Genomic DNA, 15,241 nt, shown 5'->3' with positions numbered 1-15,241 from the left:
GAACAAGAAGAAGGGAGGACACAAACCGCAAATACACAGATAGAAGCACCAAGACACCAGATGATCACTAGAGCTCAAGCAAGGATCTTCAAACTAAGAAGTATGCCACAAGGTTTCCAATTGTTTAAAGCAGTACTTATTGACAACCTTACAACTCCCACCTCCATTGCAGAAGCACTCAAAATTCCTCACTGGAAATCAGCTATGGAATAAGAACTATCAGCACTTAGAAACAATCAAACACGGAAGCTAGTCCCTTATTAACCAAAAATGAATCTAGTTGGCAATAAATGGGTTTACAAAATTAAGACCAATGCTGATGGTAGCTTCTAACGATGGAAAGCAAGGCTAGTAGCAAAGGATTTTCACCAAACACCTAGAATAGACTTCCATCAAACCTTCAACCCAGTAATTAAAGCATCAACACTTCGAGTAATCCTAGTGTTAGCTGTAACAAACGGTTGGAATATCAAACAACTAGATATTAACAATGCTTTCTTAAATGGAGAATTAGAAGAGACTGTCTTTATGAAACAACTAGAAGGTTTCGAAGATCCCAAACATCTCTACCAAGTCTGTCAACTCAACAAAGCGCTCTACGGTCTGAAACAAGCCCCAAGAGCGTGGTTTGACAAGCTCAAATTCCTCATTGATCGAATGGGGCTTCAGAAACTCACAAGAAGACATATCCCTTTTTCATTTTCTCACAAAGACAACTCAAATCTTCATCCTAATTTACACTAATGACATAATAGTTACAGGAAACCAACCAGAAATGATGCAAAATATTGTCAACCAACTTCATAACTCCTTTGCTCTCAAAGACCTTAGAGACCTCCATCTTTTCCTCGGCATTAAGGCAACCCGTGATGACACTAGTCTTATTCTCACCCAAACAAAATATGTAAAAGACCTCCTTAAACAAAATAACATGTCATCGGCCAAGGCTTGTCCAACACCGGCTGTTCTTAGGAACAAGTTGTCTACTGGAGAAGGGGAAGAGCTGAAAGATCCAACTTCCTATCGGAAAATGATAGGGTCTCTCCAATATCTAATTCATACAAGGCCTAACATATCATTCATTATCAACAAATTTAGCTAATTCGTGCAAAAATCCACTGACCATCACATGAAAGCTTTGAAAAGAGTCATTCGTTACTTAAAAGGAACAACCGATGTCGGCGTTCGCATCAAACCCAGTGATAGACTAAACATTGTTGGCTTTTCGGATGCCAACTAGGCCTGCTCAAGGGATGACAGACAGTCGACTTCAGGCTACTACATCTACCTTGGAGAAACTTTAGTTTCTTGAAGCTCTAAAAAGCAAAGTGTTGTTTCAAGATCAAGCGCAGAATCCGAATTCAGAGCGTTGACCCTTCTTGCCTGTGAAATCATATGGCTGGAGTCCCTACTCAAAGAGATAAATATATCTTCATCACAAACTCCAATAGCCTGGTGTGACAATATGAGTGCCACTACTCTTGCAAGCAACCCCATTTTTCATTCACGAATCAAACACATTGAAGCGGACGTTCATTTTGTCCGCGATCAAGTAACAAAAGGAGCCCTGGACATTAAATACGTGCCTTCGTGCGATCAGACCGTAGATTGCTTCACTAGGAATCTGTCACAAACACAGGTTAAGTATTTCAGGAAAAAACTTGGATTAGTTCACCGACCGCTTCCCTTGACAAGTTTGAGGGGGAATGTTAAGAACAACTGGCATCAGTCTCTGCTTAAAGACAAGTGTGCCAACTTGTCCAGCTCAGCGGAAAGCTCCAATCAGCACGCCATCTCACCTCACAGATCACCGACCAACACGCATGGCCGACAACTGGAATGCAATCGTCCTCCTCCTTAGTGCCAAATCGTCCGGGACTGGAAACCGTTAAAGCTGCATGTACCAGCTACATTTCCATGTTACTTTTGTCTTTCTGTGTTTCTTACCTTGCTGATATTTTTTTCAGCACTTCAAGAGCTAAGGAGCTCTATACATATGTATTTTATCTTCCAACTCAAAATACAAGTAAATGAATCTTCCATCAGTGCTGAGAATTGTCTAGCTTGATAAACAACTTTCTTAACTCTGGGCAGACGACATAGACAAGAAGATCTCCCCGCTTCCGTATAAGATATGGCCGGCAAAAGGAGAGGAGCTAGCGGCTGCAAAGCAGGAGTTGTTTGAATGTTTGAAGACTCTGGAAAAAGAGATTGGAGAGAAGCGTTACTTTGGGGGTGAGGGACTTGGGTTGGTGGATGTGGTGTTGTTGCCTTTTGTCCGGTGGTTCTATGCGCTGGAGACTTGTGGGAGTTTCAGCGTTGAATGTGAGTGTTCGAAGATAGTGGTATGGGCGGAAAGATGCGCGCAGCTGGACAGTGTGGCCAAGTCACTGCCGGATCCTCACGAGATTTATGAGACTGGGGTGCAGCTTCGGAAGAAGTATGGGATGGAGTAGGTTGATGAATGCCATTGTTGCTTTTGTTTTATTTCTAATAATGAAATGAGTAGTTGTAATGTATGTTATGAGGATTTGTTAGTTTGTTTGTCATTTTGGATCAGAGAAAATAAATAATTTGAGTGTTGATCATGATAACAAGTTTATAGAGAAAGGCTTGTGCTTTTTACATAAGTTTTTTATTTTAATTTTAGGATTTTATAAATATTTTTATAAATAACAGGATAACATATAAAGTATTTTAAAAATTATGATGTGTAATTTTTTTTTAAAAAATAACATTCATATTAATTTTTATTAAAAATTTATATTTAAAGTTTCAAAAATCATTTTCACTAAATATACAGTTTTTTTTCTTAAATAATAATATTTTTTACAATTATTTATACCAAATACGAAATAATTTTTAATTAAAATTTTATCTCAATTAATAATTATTTTAATACTCATAAAGCAAAAGTACAATCGAGTCAAACACACGCATACATACACGCACACATATATATATATCTACATATTCTTAGTATATGTCCTCTTCAGTTATAGTTTTATTTTTGAAAAGAAAAAACTTGGGTTTAATTAATACTGAAAAAACCCAGTTAAAAGAGTGAGGTCTCTTCAAGAACTCGTAATAAGGATGTGATCTGATGGGGTAATTAACCTTAAAAACTAATTGAGATTTTTGCATGGCAACATCTTAAACATGTACTTGGAAGACAAGACAAGAGATTAAAAAAATCTTTTTTAAAAAAAAAAATGAAGAATTCGTAAGCGGTGATGTCATTTCTCCTACCTCCGGCCGGCCGGCTCTAGTTAACAGCTATAAATATGTGAAATCACAGTTTCTCTCCAAGTTGAAAACAACCCAATATGGAGGAAAAATTGATCTTGTTGGATTTCTGGCCAAGTTCTTACGCAATGAGAGTGAAAATTGCTCTAGCCGATAAGGGACTTGACTACGAGCGACAGGAACAGAACTTGGTTGAAAAGAAGAGCAGTCTGCTTCTCGAGATGAACCCGGTTCACAAGTTCGTTCCTGTTTTGATCCATAATGGAAATCCCATCTGCGAGTCCCTCATCATCGTCGAATACATCGATGAGGTCTGGAATAAAAAATCTCCTCTGCTCCCCGCCGATCCTCTCCAGAGATCCAAAGCCAGGTTCTGGGCTGACTACACAGACAAAAAAGTACTCTCACTTGGGAAGAAGATATGGGCGGGGAAAGGGGAAGAGTTAGAGAATGCAAAGCAGGAGTTGATTGAATCCTTAAAGACCCTTGAAGGGGAGCTTGGCGAGAAGCAATACTTTGGTGGGGAGACCATTGGGTTTGTGGATGTGAGTCTCGTGCCATTCACCAGCTGGTTTTATTGCTTGGAGAATTGTGGGAGTTTCAGCATCGAAGCTTCGTGTCCTAAGATCGTGGCATGGGCCAAACGGTGCGCGCAACTGGAAAGTGTGTCCAAGTCACTGGCTGACCCTTATAAAATTCATGAGTTTGTGTTGGAGCTTAAGAAGAAATATGGAATATAAGGTCTTCTAATACTATTATTATTGCCCTTGTTTTGTTTCTTGTAATAAAGACAACCTTTTCATTGCTCAACTGATCATGCTCATTTCTAACTAGTTCTATTTGCGTTAAGAGGATAAAAGGGAAGCCCGTGAAAAATTCCCATTAAAATTTATGCAATCAGAATTCGGGCTTTTTGCAGTTAATGGCCTTTTTGGTATTTCAGAACTTGGAAATTGAGGAAAGGAGAAGCCCTAAGATGTCTTTGGGAAGTGACAGGGCAAAGAAGGGCTATGAATTCCACAAATATATCCAATCAGAATTTGAACTTCTTCTGCTTCAAACTTCTAGGCCATCAAACGATTGGGCTTAGGCATTTTTGTAATTTCAAAGTTATGGTGATGGCCTTTTTGGTATTTTACAACTTCGAAATAGGGGGAAAAACCCTAAAATGAGTGTCTCCGCTATAAATACTCACCAAAAGGGGCATTCATCTTCGTCAGGGCTTCCGGTAGATTCAGGATTTCAGTCGGTAGGCTCCATAACTCTTCTATTTTGGAGTTATTTTCTCAAGTTTTGATCTTCTCTGATTGTGGGGTTTTATGTGCATGTGATACTGAATGTGTTTGATTTAAAACCGTGTACAATAAGCCGATGCTCTGGAATAAAGGATGAAGGAAGCATGGTAGTGTGCACGGAGAGGGACTCCGAAGGGTCGACATGTCTGCTCCCTATGAGCTTCTTCCTGGGGCTTTGATTAGGGGGCCTGGTTTAGACCCACATTTTTGTTCTTATTCTCTTCATCAAGTTTTTGTTTTTTCCTTCCGTTGAATTTTAGGGTTTTTTCATCCGATTTGGTTAAACTTTATCTGCGTAGTTAACTAATAAATCCAGCGACGATGAATTCCGGGATTTTCTTCCTACTTATTATTTTTTATCTGATGTGATTAGCAATTTAACTAGATCTTATCTAGTTATGAATTCCACAAATAGCAGATATGCAAATAATTTCATAAATAAATTGGGTTTTCGGCAGTTTGTTCGTCCTAATGCGATTAGTTTTTCTGAGAGAATTTGAGTATTAAGGCAATCTTACTCTATTTAAATTGTACAAGCCCTAAAACAATGTATTCACTGTAAAATTTCCCATAATAATTTCAAATGAATCTTCATTTCGGTTCATGCTAGCCTTCATGAATCCTTGCTGGTAAGCTTCGGAACCACCTTAAGGATTTGGATCATGCTATTTCTGATCCATGGATCCTTGTTGGTAATTCAAATGACATTTGCTTCTCCGGTGGACCAAATTGAGGGTTCCATTGATTATGATAGACAAGCTTACATCTTCCACTTTGATATAGAAGAATATGGGTTCATCAATTGGGATCTTAAAGGACCCGGGTCTACCTGGACGAAAGGCTCTGCGAAAGTGAGGCTTCATAAGTTTACTTCATTTCTGAGTCATATTCTCTTCTAGGATATGGAGTTTAACACCCTTACCGAGTGCTACCATGACCACTACCTTATTAAAATAAGCTTGGGAACAGTCAAGAATCATTGGATCATTGGAGACCCTTCAGATTTGGAGCAGCTTGGAGGCTCACCCGGAGTCTAAATCCTTTGTTGAGCAAGTTTGTTCTCCTAATCTCCCCATCTTTGAGAGTATTGTCAATTTTATGAAAAAGGCTAAAGAGTAGAATGATACGAAATTTTGGCACATTATTAATAACAAGAACTGCCTTCCTTGAAGAATTCTTGGAATCCAGAAAATCTTCCTTTCTCGAAAATCTAAATCCACCCTCAAAGCTTACTAGACTTTTGAACACCCTAAAGAGGGAAGAAAGTTTAGGTACCAAAAAGCTTGTACGGAGTATTAGAGTATACAAGGTAAATAGTTTTGTAAATAAAAGGACTGTGTTTTTTATTTCTGTTTTTCCATATTCTTCCACTCTCTCTTCTTCCTCACTTTCTTTCACTCAATAACTCGACTCACACATTAAATCTGTCTCAGCGTTTACTGGTTTAGTTGTTTTCTTCATCAATTATGTACTTTGATGAACGTTAGAATGTAATATAGTATCAGAGTTTGATATTTCTTCCAATTGAGTTTTTTTTTTTGCTAAAATTAAAACTTTAGGTTCGTGATTTTACAGAGACTTATGGAAGGACCTCCATGATAGATATTCTCAAGGTGATGCAGTTAAAATAGCTAATCTCCAAGATGAGATTTCAATGATGAAACAAGGAACCTATTCAGTCACACAAAATAACACACATTTGAAGATATTGTGGGATGAGTTTTCGAACCTAAGGCATCTACCTCCTTGTGATAGACCTTCTTGTGACAGTAAAACGCAATGTTTATGTAGTGTTGGAACAACAGTTCGAAAATATTATAAGGAGGATAGAACCATTAGGTTTTTGAGAGGATTAAATGAATTTTTTTAGCGTTATAAAGTTACATATTCTAATTCAGGATCCTTTACCTCCACTGAGTAGGGTAGTTACACTTACTATACAGCATGAGAAAAACCTTGATACAGGACTTTCATAACAGAATTTTGATTCAAATGTTTTGCATGTAAACAAGACTTTAGCTTCTCAACAGAAATGTCAGTTTTCTGGACAGAACATTAGCAATAATATAGGAGGAAATAAGAAGTATAATTCTAAAAATAATGGATTCAATAATGGTAAGAGGCCAACATGCACTTATTGTGGCTTCACTAGACACAGAGTAGAGAAGTGTTATAAGAAGTATGGGTATCCACCGGGATATAAACCTAAGCCTCGAAACATTTCAAGAGTAAGTCAAGTTAGCACTCAAATTGATGAATTAGAATCTGGTGTAGTTAATTCTCATGTAAGAATTAACGCACAATGCAGTGGTCAAGATGCATTGCCATACTCATTTACTAAATATCAATATCACAATATATTATGCCTTATTCAACTATCAATGGCTCCAAATATTTCAACAATACTCCTCAAATCAACACCCTCTCTACTAAGTTCCAACCTTCCACTGAACCAGGTAACACTACTTTCTCCTCTGTTCCATTTGCACTAGTTGACTGGATCGTTAATTCTGGAGCTAGCGATCATATATTGAGCTCGATTGAGTTGTTCACTTTACACATGCCTATTGAAAATATGTTCATTAAATTACCAAATTCACAAATGCTTAAAATCACACACATTGGTACAATACATATTACACCAAACCTCATCCTTCACAATTCCTGCTTCGTTCCCCAGTTTACAATCAATTTGATTTTCATTAGTCAGCTGTTAAAACACTCACATTCTTCATTGACATTCAACCGTCATTATTGTATCATTCAGGATGTTCATAGCCAGAATAAGATTGGTTTAGCTAGGGTAAGACATGGGCTGTATCATCTTGAAGTGCCAAAATTCAAGAATATATACAATGTGAATTCTGTTGTAAAACCAATTTCTTCTACTCATTCTGTTGATAAATCAAACCTTCGTGACTGTTCTTCTCTTGTAAACAAAAAAAAAAATATGTGGCACTTTCGTCTTGGCCATCTTTCTCCACCAAGGCTACAAGTGGTACATCAATTGAATGATTCAACAACTCCTTGTTCTTCATTTGTTTGTGATGTATGTTATTTTGCTAAACAAAGAAAACCTTCATTTCTCACAAGTGTCTCTACAAGTTCTTGTTGTTTTGACTTAATATATATTGATATTTGTAGTCTTTTTTCTGTTGTCTCATTCTATGATCATCGTTATTTCTTGACCATTGTTGATGATATGAGTATACATGGGTATACCCCATGAAGACAAAAAGAGAAACAAGGCAATTGATAATTATTTTTTTTGCTCATGCTGAGACATAATTTCAAACCAAAATCAAATGTTTGAGATATGACAATGATAAGGAATTCAATTTACACGAATGTTTTGCTAGTAAGGGTGTTATACATCAGCTTTCTTGTCCATATACACCACAACAAAATAGTGTGGTTGAAAAAAAGCATCAGCATATCTTGAATGTGGCAAGACCATTGCGATTTCAAGCCAATTTACCCACCAAATTCTGAGCATATTGTATTTTACATGCGGTATACCTCATCAATCGTATTTCGTCTCCAATCATCAACAATCAAACACCTTATGAACTTTTATTCCATATTATCCTTACATATCATCATCTTAAGGTATTTGGTTGCTTGTGCTATGCTTCCACCTTAGACTCCAACCGATCAAAGTTTGCTTCGCGTGCTACCAAATGTATTTTTCTCGGTTACCCTTCTCATATTAAAGGGTATCGAATCTATGATCTTTATTCTCATAAAGTCTTTATATTTAGAAATGTCAATTTTGTTGAAAATATCTTTCCATACCTTTTAATGACTTTGATAAATTTATTTTATCCCATTTTGATAATTTTACAACAGAGTTGCATAATGATACAAGTATTTTGTACAATAAAATTATACAAACCATGGAAGTCTACCTGAGTCAGTCACTTCTGGTCTTGTTTTCTCTCTCACTCCTACTTCACCCTTAATCGCCTCTCCTATATACAATGACTCCACATTTATCACTTGTACACCAGAAGAGCTGACCCATCCAGAGTCACAACTTGATCTACCAATTAGAAAGTCAACTAGGCTAGTAAAGCAACCGTCTTATCTTAAAGATTATCATGTGTCTGGTCTGAACTCCAGAATCAATGTATTCTCACCACATTATATTTCTAATGTCCTATCATATGACCATATTCCACACAAACAACAAACCTTTATCTTTGATATAAGCCAAGATCAGGAACCAAAAACATATAACCAAGCTGTTGTTTCTCTTTATTGGAGAAAGTCAATGCAAGCTGACATTAATGCACTTGTAGAAAATCAAACATCAAACCTTTATCTTTGATATAAGCCAAGATCAGGAACCAAAAACATATAACCAAGCTGTTGTTTCTCTTTATTGGAGAAAGTCAATGCAAGCTGACATTAATGCACTTGTAGAAAATCAAACATGGGATTTGGTTACATTGCCCCCTAACAAATAGCTTATTGGATGTAAATGAATTTTTAAAATCAAGAGGAATGTTGATGGATCTATCGAACAGTATAAAGCTCGATTAGTGGCTAAGGGATATACTCAACAGTCTGGTATAGATTATTTGGACACCTTTTCTCCTGTTGCTAAGGTCACAACTATTCGCACTTTACTAGCTGTTGTTGCAGCTAAAGGATGGCTGTTACACCAGTTGGATATTAATAATGTTTTTCTCCATGGTGATTTGTCTGAAGAGGTTTAAATGACTATTCTACCTGGTTTTAGTTCTACTTAACAGAATCAAGTTTGTAGGTTTAAAAAGACTCTCTGTGGGTTACAACAGGCAAGCAGACAATGGAATTTCAAATTAATTGATGCTTTGAAGCAATAAGGCTTCATTCAAGCTCATTCAGATTCTTCTTTGTTTATCAGATCTACTAGCTCTTCTGTCATTGCTCTTATTATCTATGTTGATTATGTGATTAGCTAGTAACAACATGGAAGAAATACAATCTGTCAAAAGTTTTCTACATGATCAGTTTAAAATAAAAGACTTGGGGGAGCTCAAATTCTTCTTAGGTCTTGAAGTTGGTCTAAGAAATGAATTAATATTTGTCAACACAAATATACCTTGGATTTACTTCAGGATAATAATTTTTTAACAGTAAACCCACTCAAACTCCTATGGTTCCTTTTGTAAAGTTGGTGAAAGATGATGGCTCACCCAAAGTTGATTCCACTACATATCGGCAGCTTGTGGGGAAGCTTTTGTATATTACCACTTCATGGCCAGACATATGCTTTGTTGTTCAACAACTTTCTCAATTTCTTGAAACTCCTACTCATATACATTTACAGGTTGCTCATCGAATCTTGAAATACTTAAAAGGCATACCTGGACAAAATTTGTTTTATCCTGTTCATAATTCTTTGAAATTGAAAGGTTTTAGCGATTTTAATTGAGCCATTTGTCCTAATTCACATAAATCTGTCACTTTGTGTCTTTCTCGAATATGCTCTTATTTCTTGAAAAACAAAAAAACAATCAATTATATCTCGGTCTTCCTCTGAAGCAGAATACGGGGCTCTTGCTGCCATCAGTTGTGAGCTGCAATGGCTCCGTTTTTTGCTTACTGATCTGCTTGTGAATCTTTATCCAGCTGTAGTTTTTTGTGATAATCTGTTAGCAATAAAAATTACTGAAAATTCGATTTTTCATGAGCGACCGAAACATATAGAAATTGATGGTCATCTCATTCGACAGAAAGTTGCGGCAGGCATCATTCGGTTGCTCTCTGTTTCTTTCTCCAATCAGCTGGCTGACTGTTTCACTAAGCCACTTTCCATTTCAAGGTTTACAGCACTTGTATCCAAACTGGGTATACAGAATTTGTATACTTCAGCTTGCGAAGGGGGTATTAGAGTATACAAAGTAAGTAGTTTTGTAAATAAAAAAATTATGTTTTTTATTTCTGTAAAGTTGGGGGTTATTTTGTAAATACACATTAGTTCCATGTATAAAAACCCTCAGTTAATGAGAAGAAAATATCTTCTATTTTTCTATATTCTTCTACTCTCTCTTCTTCCTCACTTTCTTCCACTCAATAACTCGACTCACACACTAAATTTGTCTCAGCGTTTATTGGTCTAGCTGTTTTCTTCATCAACTATGTACTTTAATGAACGTTAGAATGTAATACGGAGTAGATTAGTATTGGAGAATTGTAATAAGAGCTATTTTCACACCTTATGCAAAATTCGAAATAGTCATCGGTGGATCTCTCGTATCATAAATTTGGATGGTAATCTGGTCTACCTTGTTGAAATTTTAAGGTTGGCTTGAACATTTCATATGATCGTGTACTCTAATACCGATCACGTTAGCCTTCGTTGCATTCCTACCATGTTTCCTTCCAAAGTGAGAAAAATGAGAGCTATAATATGAAACCACCAATAAGAGATTCGGAGATCTTTGAGCCTCTCAGTTCCCTGGGCTTACTCTAAAACGTCCGGATGGAATCCATGCATGCTTTTACCAAAAACATCGAGAAATAGTTGGATTGAGCCTCAGTAATTTTGTTAAATGGACTTTTGAGGAGTTTTATAATATGAGTTGTACTAATAAAATCTTTGTCACATTCTTGAAAAGATAATGATGATTCTTTAATGGATTATAGACCCACTAGCCTTCGAAATATTATTTTCAAAGTTTTCACCAAAATTTTATGATTTTCACCAAAATCATAATTCGTTCGTTGATTTCAGTCATATTAGTTTTGTACGTCGGAGGTAGATTATTGAAAAATGTAATTATAAACCAGATAATTATTTACATAGTGTAAAAAATAGGATAATAAATAATACATGACTATTAAAATTAATTTTAAAAAAGTAATAATCTGACTTAATTAGAACTTTATTCAGGATATTATTGGAAAAGATGATTTTCCTAACAAACGGACCCAGTATATCGTTGACTAAATTAGATCTCCTATAGCTTCACCGGATCTCATTTACAAATAATGAGTTTATTTGTAGCTTCAAATGTAAATTCATAATTTTGCAGTACATAGTACTCAAAACAAAAAATGTTATAATTTTAATTTGTTTATATACGATTTTATTTTTATATTCCACAATATGTATAGATATGGAATACTATGATTTTTAGTTTTATTTCATTCAACACAATAAAATAAGCGAGAATAAATTTAAAATAATTTAAATTAACAGAGTAAAAATTGTGGTCTATCAAAAAGAAACATGCAAGCCTTGATGATCAAGAATATGACAAACTTGAGAGTAAATTGATTGAATTTTCTTGAACATAATTTAAAATTATAAATAATGACAAATATGATATTCCAAGTATAATTTTGATAAAAAAAAAAAAATGAGAACTTGTGATGAAATTATTGATACGACAGATTTTAATTCATCATTTCAAAGTTCAATACAGATTTACATGATTGTATATCGTACCAAATTCAATTCATATAGCCATTGTTTTCACCAGAACAGTCTCACGACAATACCAAACACTCTTCGAAGGAATAAAACGCAGTGAAACTAAAATGATCTTGGTTTCATAACGATGGTAGAGTGCTTCAAAATGTGCAAGCTGAATTGTCCACCTTTTTCTGAGGTATCAATCTTGGACTGTCCTGGCGGAGGCAACAGTTCAAAATTCTGAACCAAGCGACCTATTGTAATGCCCAAAATTGGCAAAGCCAGAATTATTCCAGGGCAGCTTCTTCTCCCAACTCCGAAGGGAAGGTAACGGAAGTCGTTTCCGTTGGCCTCCACCTTGGCCTCCTCTTCCAAAAACCTCTCTGGCCTGAACTCTTCTGGGTTTTTCCATTGAGCTGGGTTGTTAGCCAGCCACCAAGCATTCACCAAGATTTTGCTCTCTGCCGGAATTTCATAGCCCCCGAGTTTCGCGTCGTGGAGGTTCATGTGCGGCACGAGGAGAGGAATTGCCATTCGGAGTCTCAGAGTCTCCTTGATCACAGCTTGGAGGTAGGGCAGCTTATAGGTGTCAGGCTCAGTGATTTGCACGCCAGGGCCTAACATTGTGTCCAACTCGTTTCGTAATTTTGCTTGAATTTGAGGATGGTTCACCAACTCAGCAATGCCCCACTCGATTGACCACAATGTTGTTTCAATTGCTGTTGCATTGTAAATTTAATTAATATTAGTAAAGTACATTCTTTAATAAAAAGTTCTAAATTATTATTCATTTAAAAACCTACCACCCTATTAAATTTAATAAGATAAGATGTAGAGTGTGTGTGTGTATATATATGGGGATAACTGAGGTGGGTGGCTAATTTTAAGTTTGAGATTGGGATTTGGTAGGACGAGTCCAACTGCACGTTATGTGGGTTCACCTAAAATCACTTTATTTTCTTATATTTTAATGCCGCCAGCGCCCATCGCCATCAGTTTTATTTTTATTTTTTTCCTTCATCAAAATATTCAACCCTTTTGGTTAGTCAGCCCAAATCACGGTCGCTGAGTTTGACACAGCAACACGGCGCCGTATGACAACAAGGTTTCAGCGCCAGGCCCAGCCCTCCCCCTTCTTCCCTATAACATAATCTCTCAAAAAAGTGCTTTGAATTGTGTTCTGAGAAAATAAGTCAATACTTTGTAGTAACTGAAAATTGAATTTCGAATTCAACCCTCAATTATTACGTTTCTAATACTAATTATTGCAAAGTCTTCACGTTAGAAAACAAACAAAATAATAAATACCCAATTGCAAATTTGGATCAAATCAAAACGATTTAAAAAAAAAAAAAAATTAGTTTCAACCCTTCATCTAAATTAAGGGATTAGAATCACCGCCTGATATATATATATATAAGGATAAAAATCGAAACTGCCGAGCATTTTTGTCCGACTAAGACTTAAATGAGCGACACACCCCGACCCGAATTGGAGGTTGCAAATTAAAATCTTTCATCGCAATCGGCTCTTTAATAATTAATTTTTTTCCCCGTTTTAAATGACGAAATTACCCTTGTGTTTTAGATTATAGCAAAAGGAGTAAGATGGGTATTCCTGACAAATCAAAAGAGATGCAGAGATTAAGGCCACGTTTGGTTTGGTGAGTTTTGGACATACCAGCAACGTTGATATTCTCGACGATGTAAAGAACGTTGTCCTCATTAATCTCCCCCTTTTGTTGGGCGTCTAATATGTGGTCGATCGCGCACTTCAATCCCTCGTTCGTCATGCTCTTCGTGCTTGCTAGCTTCCTGGAATTTTGGGAAAATTCGTTGTTTATCAGACTGGGAAGACCAGTAAATTCGGAAACGAAGAAGATTAATGAAAAAAAATTATTCATACGAGAAGAAAAAAGTTAAGAGAAACTTACTTCCTTTCCTCCACGAAATAGTCCTTGAACAGCTGCAACCTTCTCTCCTTAACCTCCTTGCAGATCTTCAAGTAACCTCTCAGGAAGGGTCTTAAGATGGGTATAAAATCTCCGTAGTTATACTCAAAGCTCTGAGCCAATCTGCTTCTCTCCCCGTTCAATGCCTTCAGTTTATTGAACAGAGGATCATCCTCGCTCTCGAATCTCCTGTCGAACATGATTCTGTACATGTTATTGTACATCATCAGCTGCAATCGCCTTCTCAACACGATCCCATTCGTGGCGGACTCTGGGTTTTTCTTCACATCCTCCACTACACGTGCCGCCTCATCCTCCCACCCGTAACGATACTGCTGCACAACCTTGTTGGTGAAAAAAGGGACGGTCATGATCCGCCTCATTTTCCTCCAGTGCTCACCGTAAACTGTGAACACCATATCCTGTCCCTTACCGGTGAAGATATCGAATACCACGTTCCGGGTCCTGGACCCGAACTCCACTCCCTGAGTGTGGAGCACCTCTTTGGCTAGTTCTGGGGACGAGACGACTGTCAGGTTCCGCTGCCCCATTCGGAGGAGGAATATGTCGCCGTATTTCTTGGCGAGATCTGTGAGGTTTCGGTGGTTTAAGTCATCGCCGACTTGGAGCCAGTTGCCAAACACAGGGACGGGGATGGGTCCGGGAGGAAGCTTGAAACGCTTTCCCCGGAACTTGGAGATGGTTATTGCGAGAACGACGGCGAAGAAGACAGCCAAAAGGGTCTTCTCCAAGAGGAGGAGATCCATGGTGGTGTTATGGATGATCAATTAATGGCGAGTTTATGGGAGATGTGGTGGGAGTGACTGAAGAAATAAGAAGAAGATGAAGGGGATTTATAAGCCAAACGGGGGTTGATTTTGGTGGGCGTTAGGTGGGTCTTGTGGCCTATCTATTTCGTTATCGCGAGTGTGGGAGAGTGGGTGAGGTGTCAGGTGTTCATTGCCGTTAGATTTAACGGCAGACTTCTGTGAAGAGGGAAGGGAGAGTTCCGGTGGTAGGTAAGGTAGGCTGAGAGGTCGGGGTTGGTAGGAGAACAAATATTGTTTTATATTATGTTGTGAGTAAACGTGGGACCACCAGATTAAAAAAAATTGACAAAAATATTAAAAAAAAAAATTACTTTACTTTTTTTTCTTTACTGTAGAATCAGTAAGGTGTAACAAGAAAAAAAATAATAATTAAGAGTTTATATATTGAATAATTATAGAGCTTTAATCAGTTAAAAATTAATTGCATTGTGATATTATTTAATCAGTTTTATTTTTAGTTTAAAATTCATTTAATGTAATTTATAGTTTACTTAAAATTAAATTTGCTATC

The 15,241-nt window shown here is 36.9% G+C and overlaps 1 protein-coding gene, 1 non-coding gene and 1 pseudogene across 5 annotated transcripts; 2 read left to right on the top strand and 1 right to left on the bottom strand.

The window, feature by feature from the left end:
* The first annotated feature begins 3,288 nt into the window (after positions 1–3,288).
* On the top strand, positions 3,289–10,561 carry LOC148268971 (putative glutathione S-transferase parA pseudogene; annotated as a pseudogene). 3 transcript variants are annotated; one of them, XR_015817250.1, is made up of 3 exons: positions 3,289–3,987; positions 4,190–4,495; positions 10,265–10,561. The product of XR_015817250.1 is annotated as a putative glutathione S-transferase parA pseudogene, transcript variant X3 (transcript). The 3 variants fall into 3 exon arrangements; XR_015817249.1 differs by lacking the exon at positions 10,265–10,561 and adding an exon at positions 4,615–5,013; XR_015817248.1 differs by lacking the exon at positions 10,265–10,561 and having other exon boundaries at positions 4,190–5,013.
* Positions 4,633–4,748, top strand: LOC148268972 (small nucleolar RNA snoR100). Its single transcript, XR_015817446.1, has one exon. It is a non-coding gene; the product is annotated as a small nucleolar RNA snoR100 (small nucleolar RNA).
* A 1,340-nt stretch (positions 10,562–11,901) lies between the features above and the next one.
* On the bottom strand, positions 11,902–14,768 carry C4H (cinnamate-4-hydroxylase). The gene is made up of 3 exons (XM_022054210.2): positions 13,883–14,768; positions 13,630–13,763; positions 11,902–12,668 (listed from the first exon to the last, which is right to left on the bottom strand). Exons 1-3 carry the CDS (start codon positions 14,665–14,667, stop codon positions 12,070–12,072), a joined length of 1,518 nt encoding a protein of 505 aa, XP_021909902.1. The 5' UTR covers positions 14,668–14,768; the 3' UTR covers positions 11,902–12,069.
* Between the last annotated feature and the right edge of the window lie 473 nt (positions 14,769–15,241).

The sequence above is a fragment of the Carica papaya genome, chromosome 2 (genome assembly GCF_054855325.1).
Source record: "Carica papaya isolate Zhongbai chromosome 2, ASM5485532v1, whole genome shotgun sequence".
Lineage (NCBI taxonomy): Eukaryota > Viridiplantae > Streptophyta > Magnoliopsida > Brassicales > Caricaceae > Carica > Carica papaya.
This window is presented reverse-complemented; position numbering and strand designations above follow the sequence as displayed.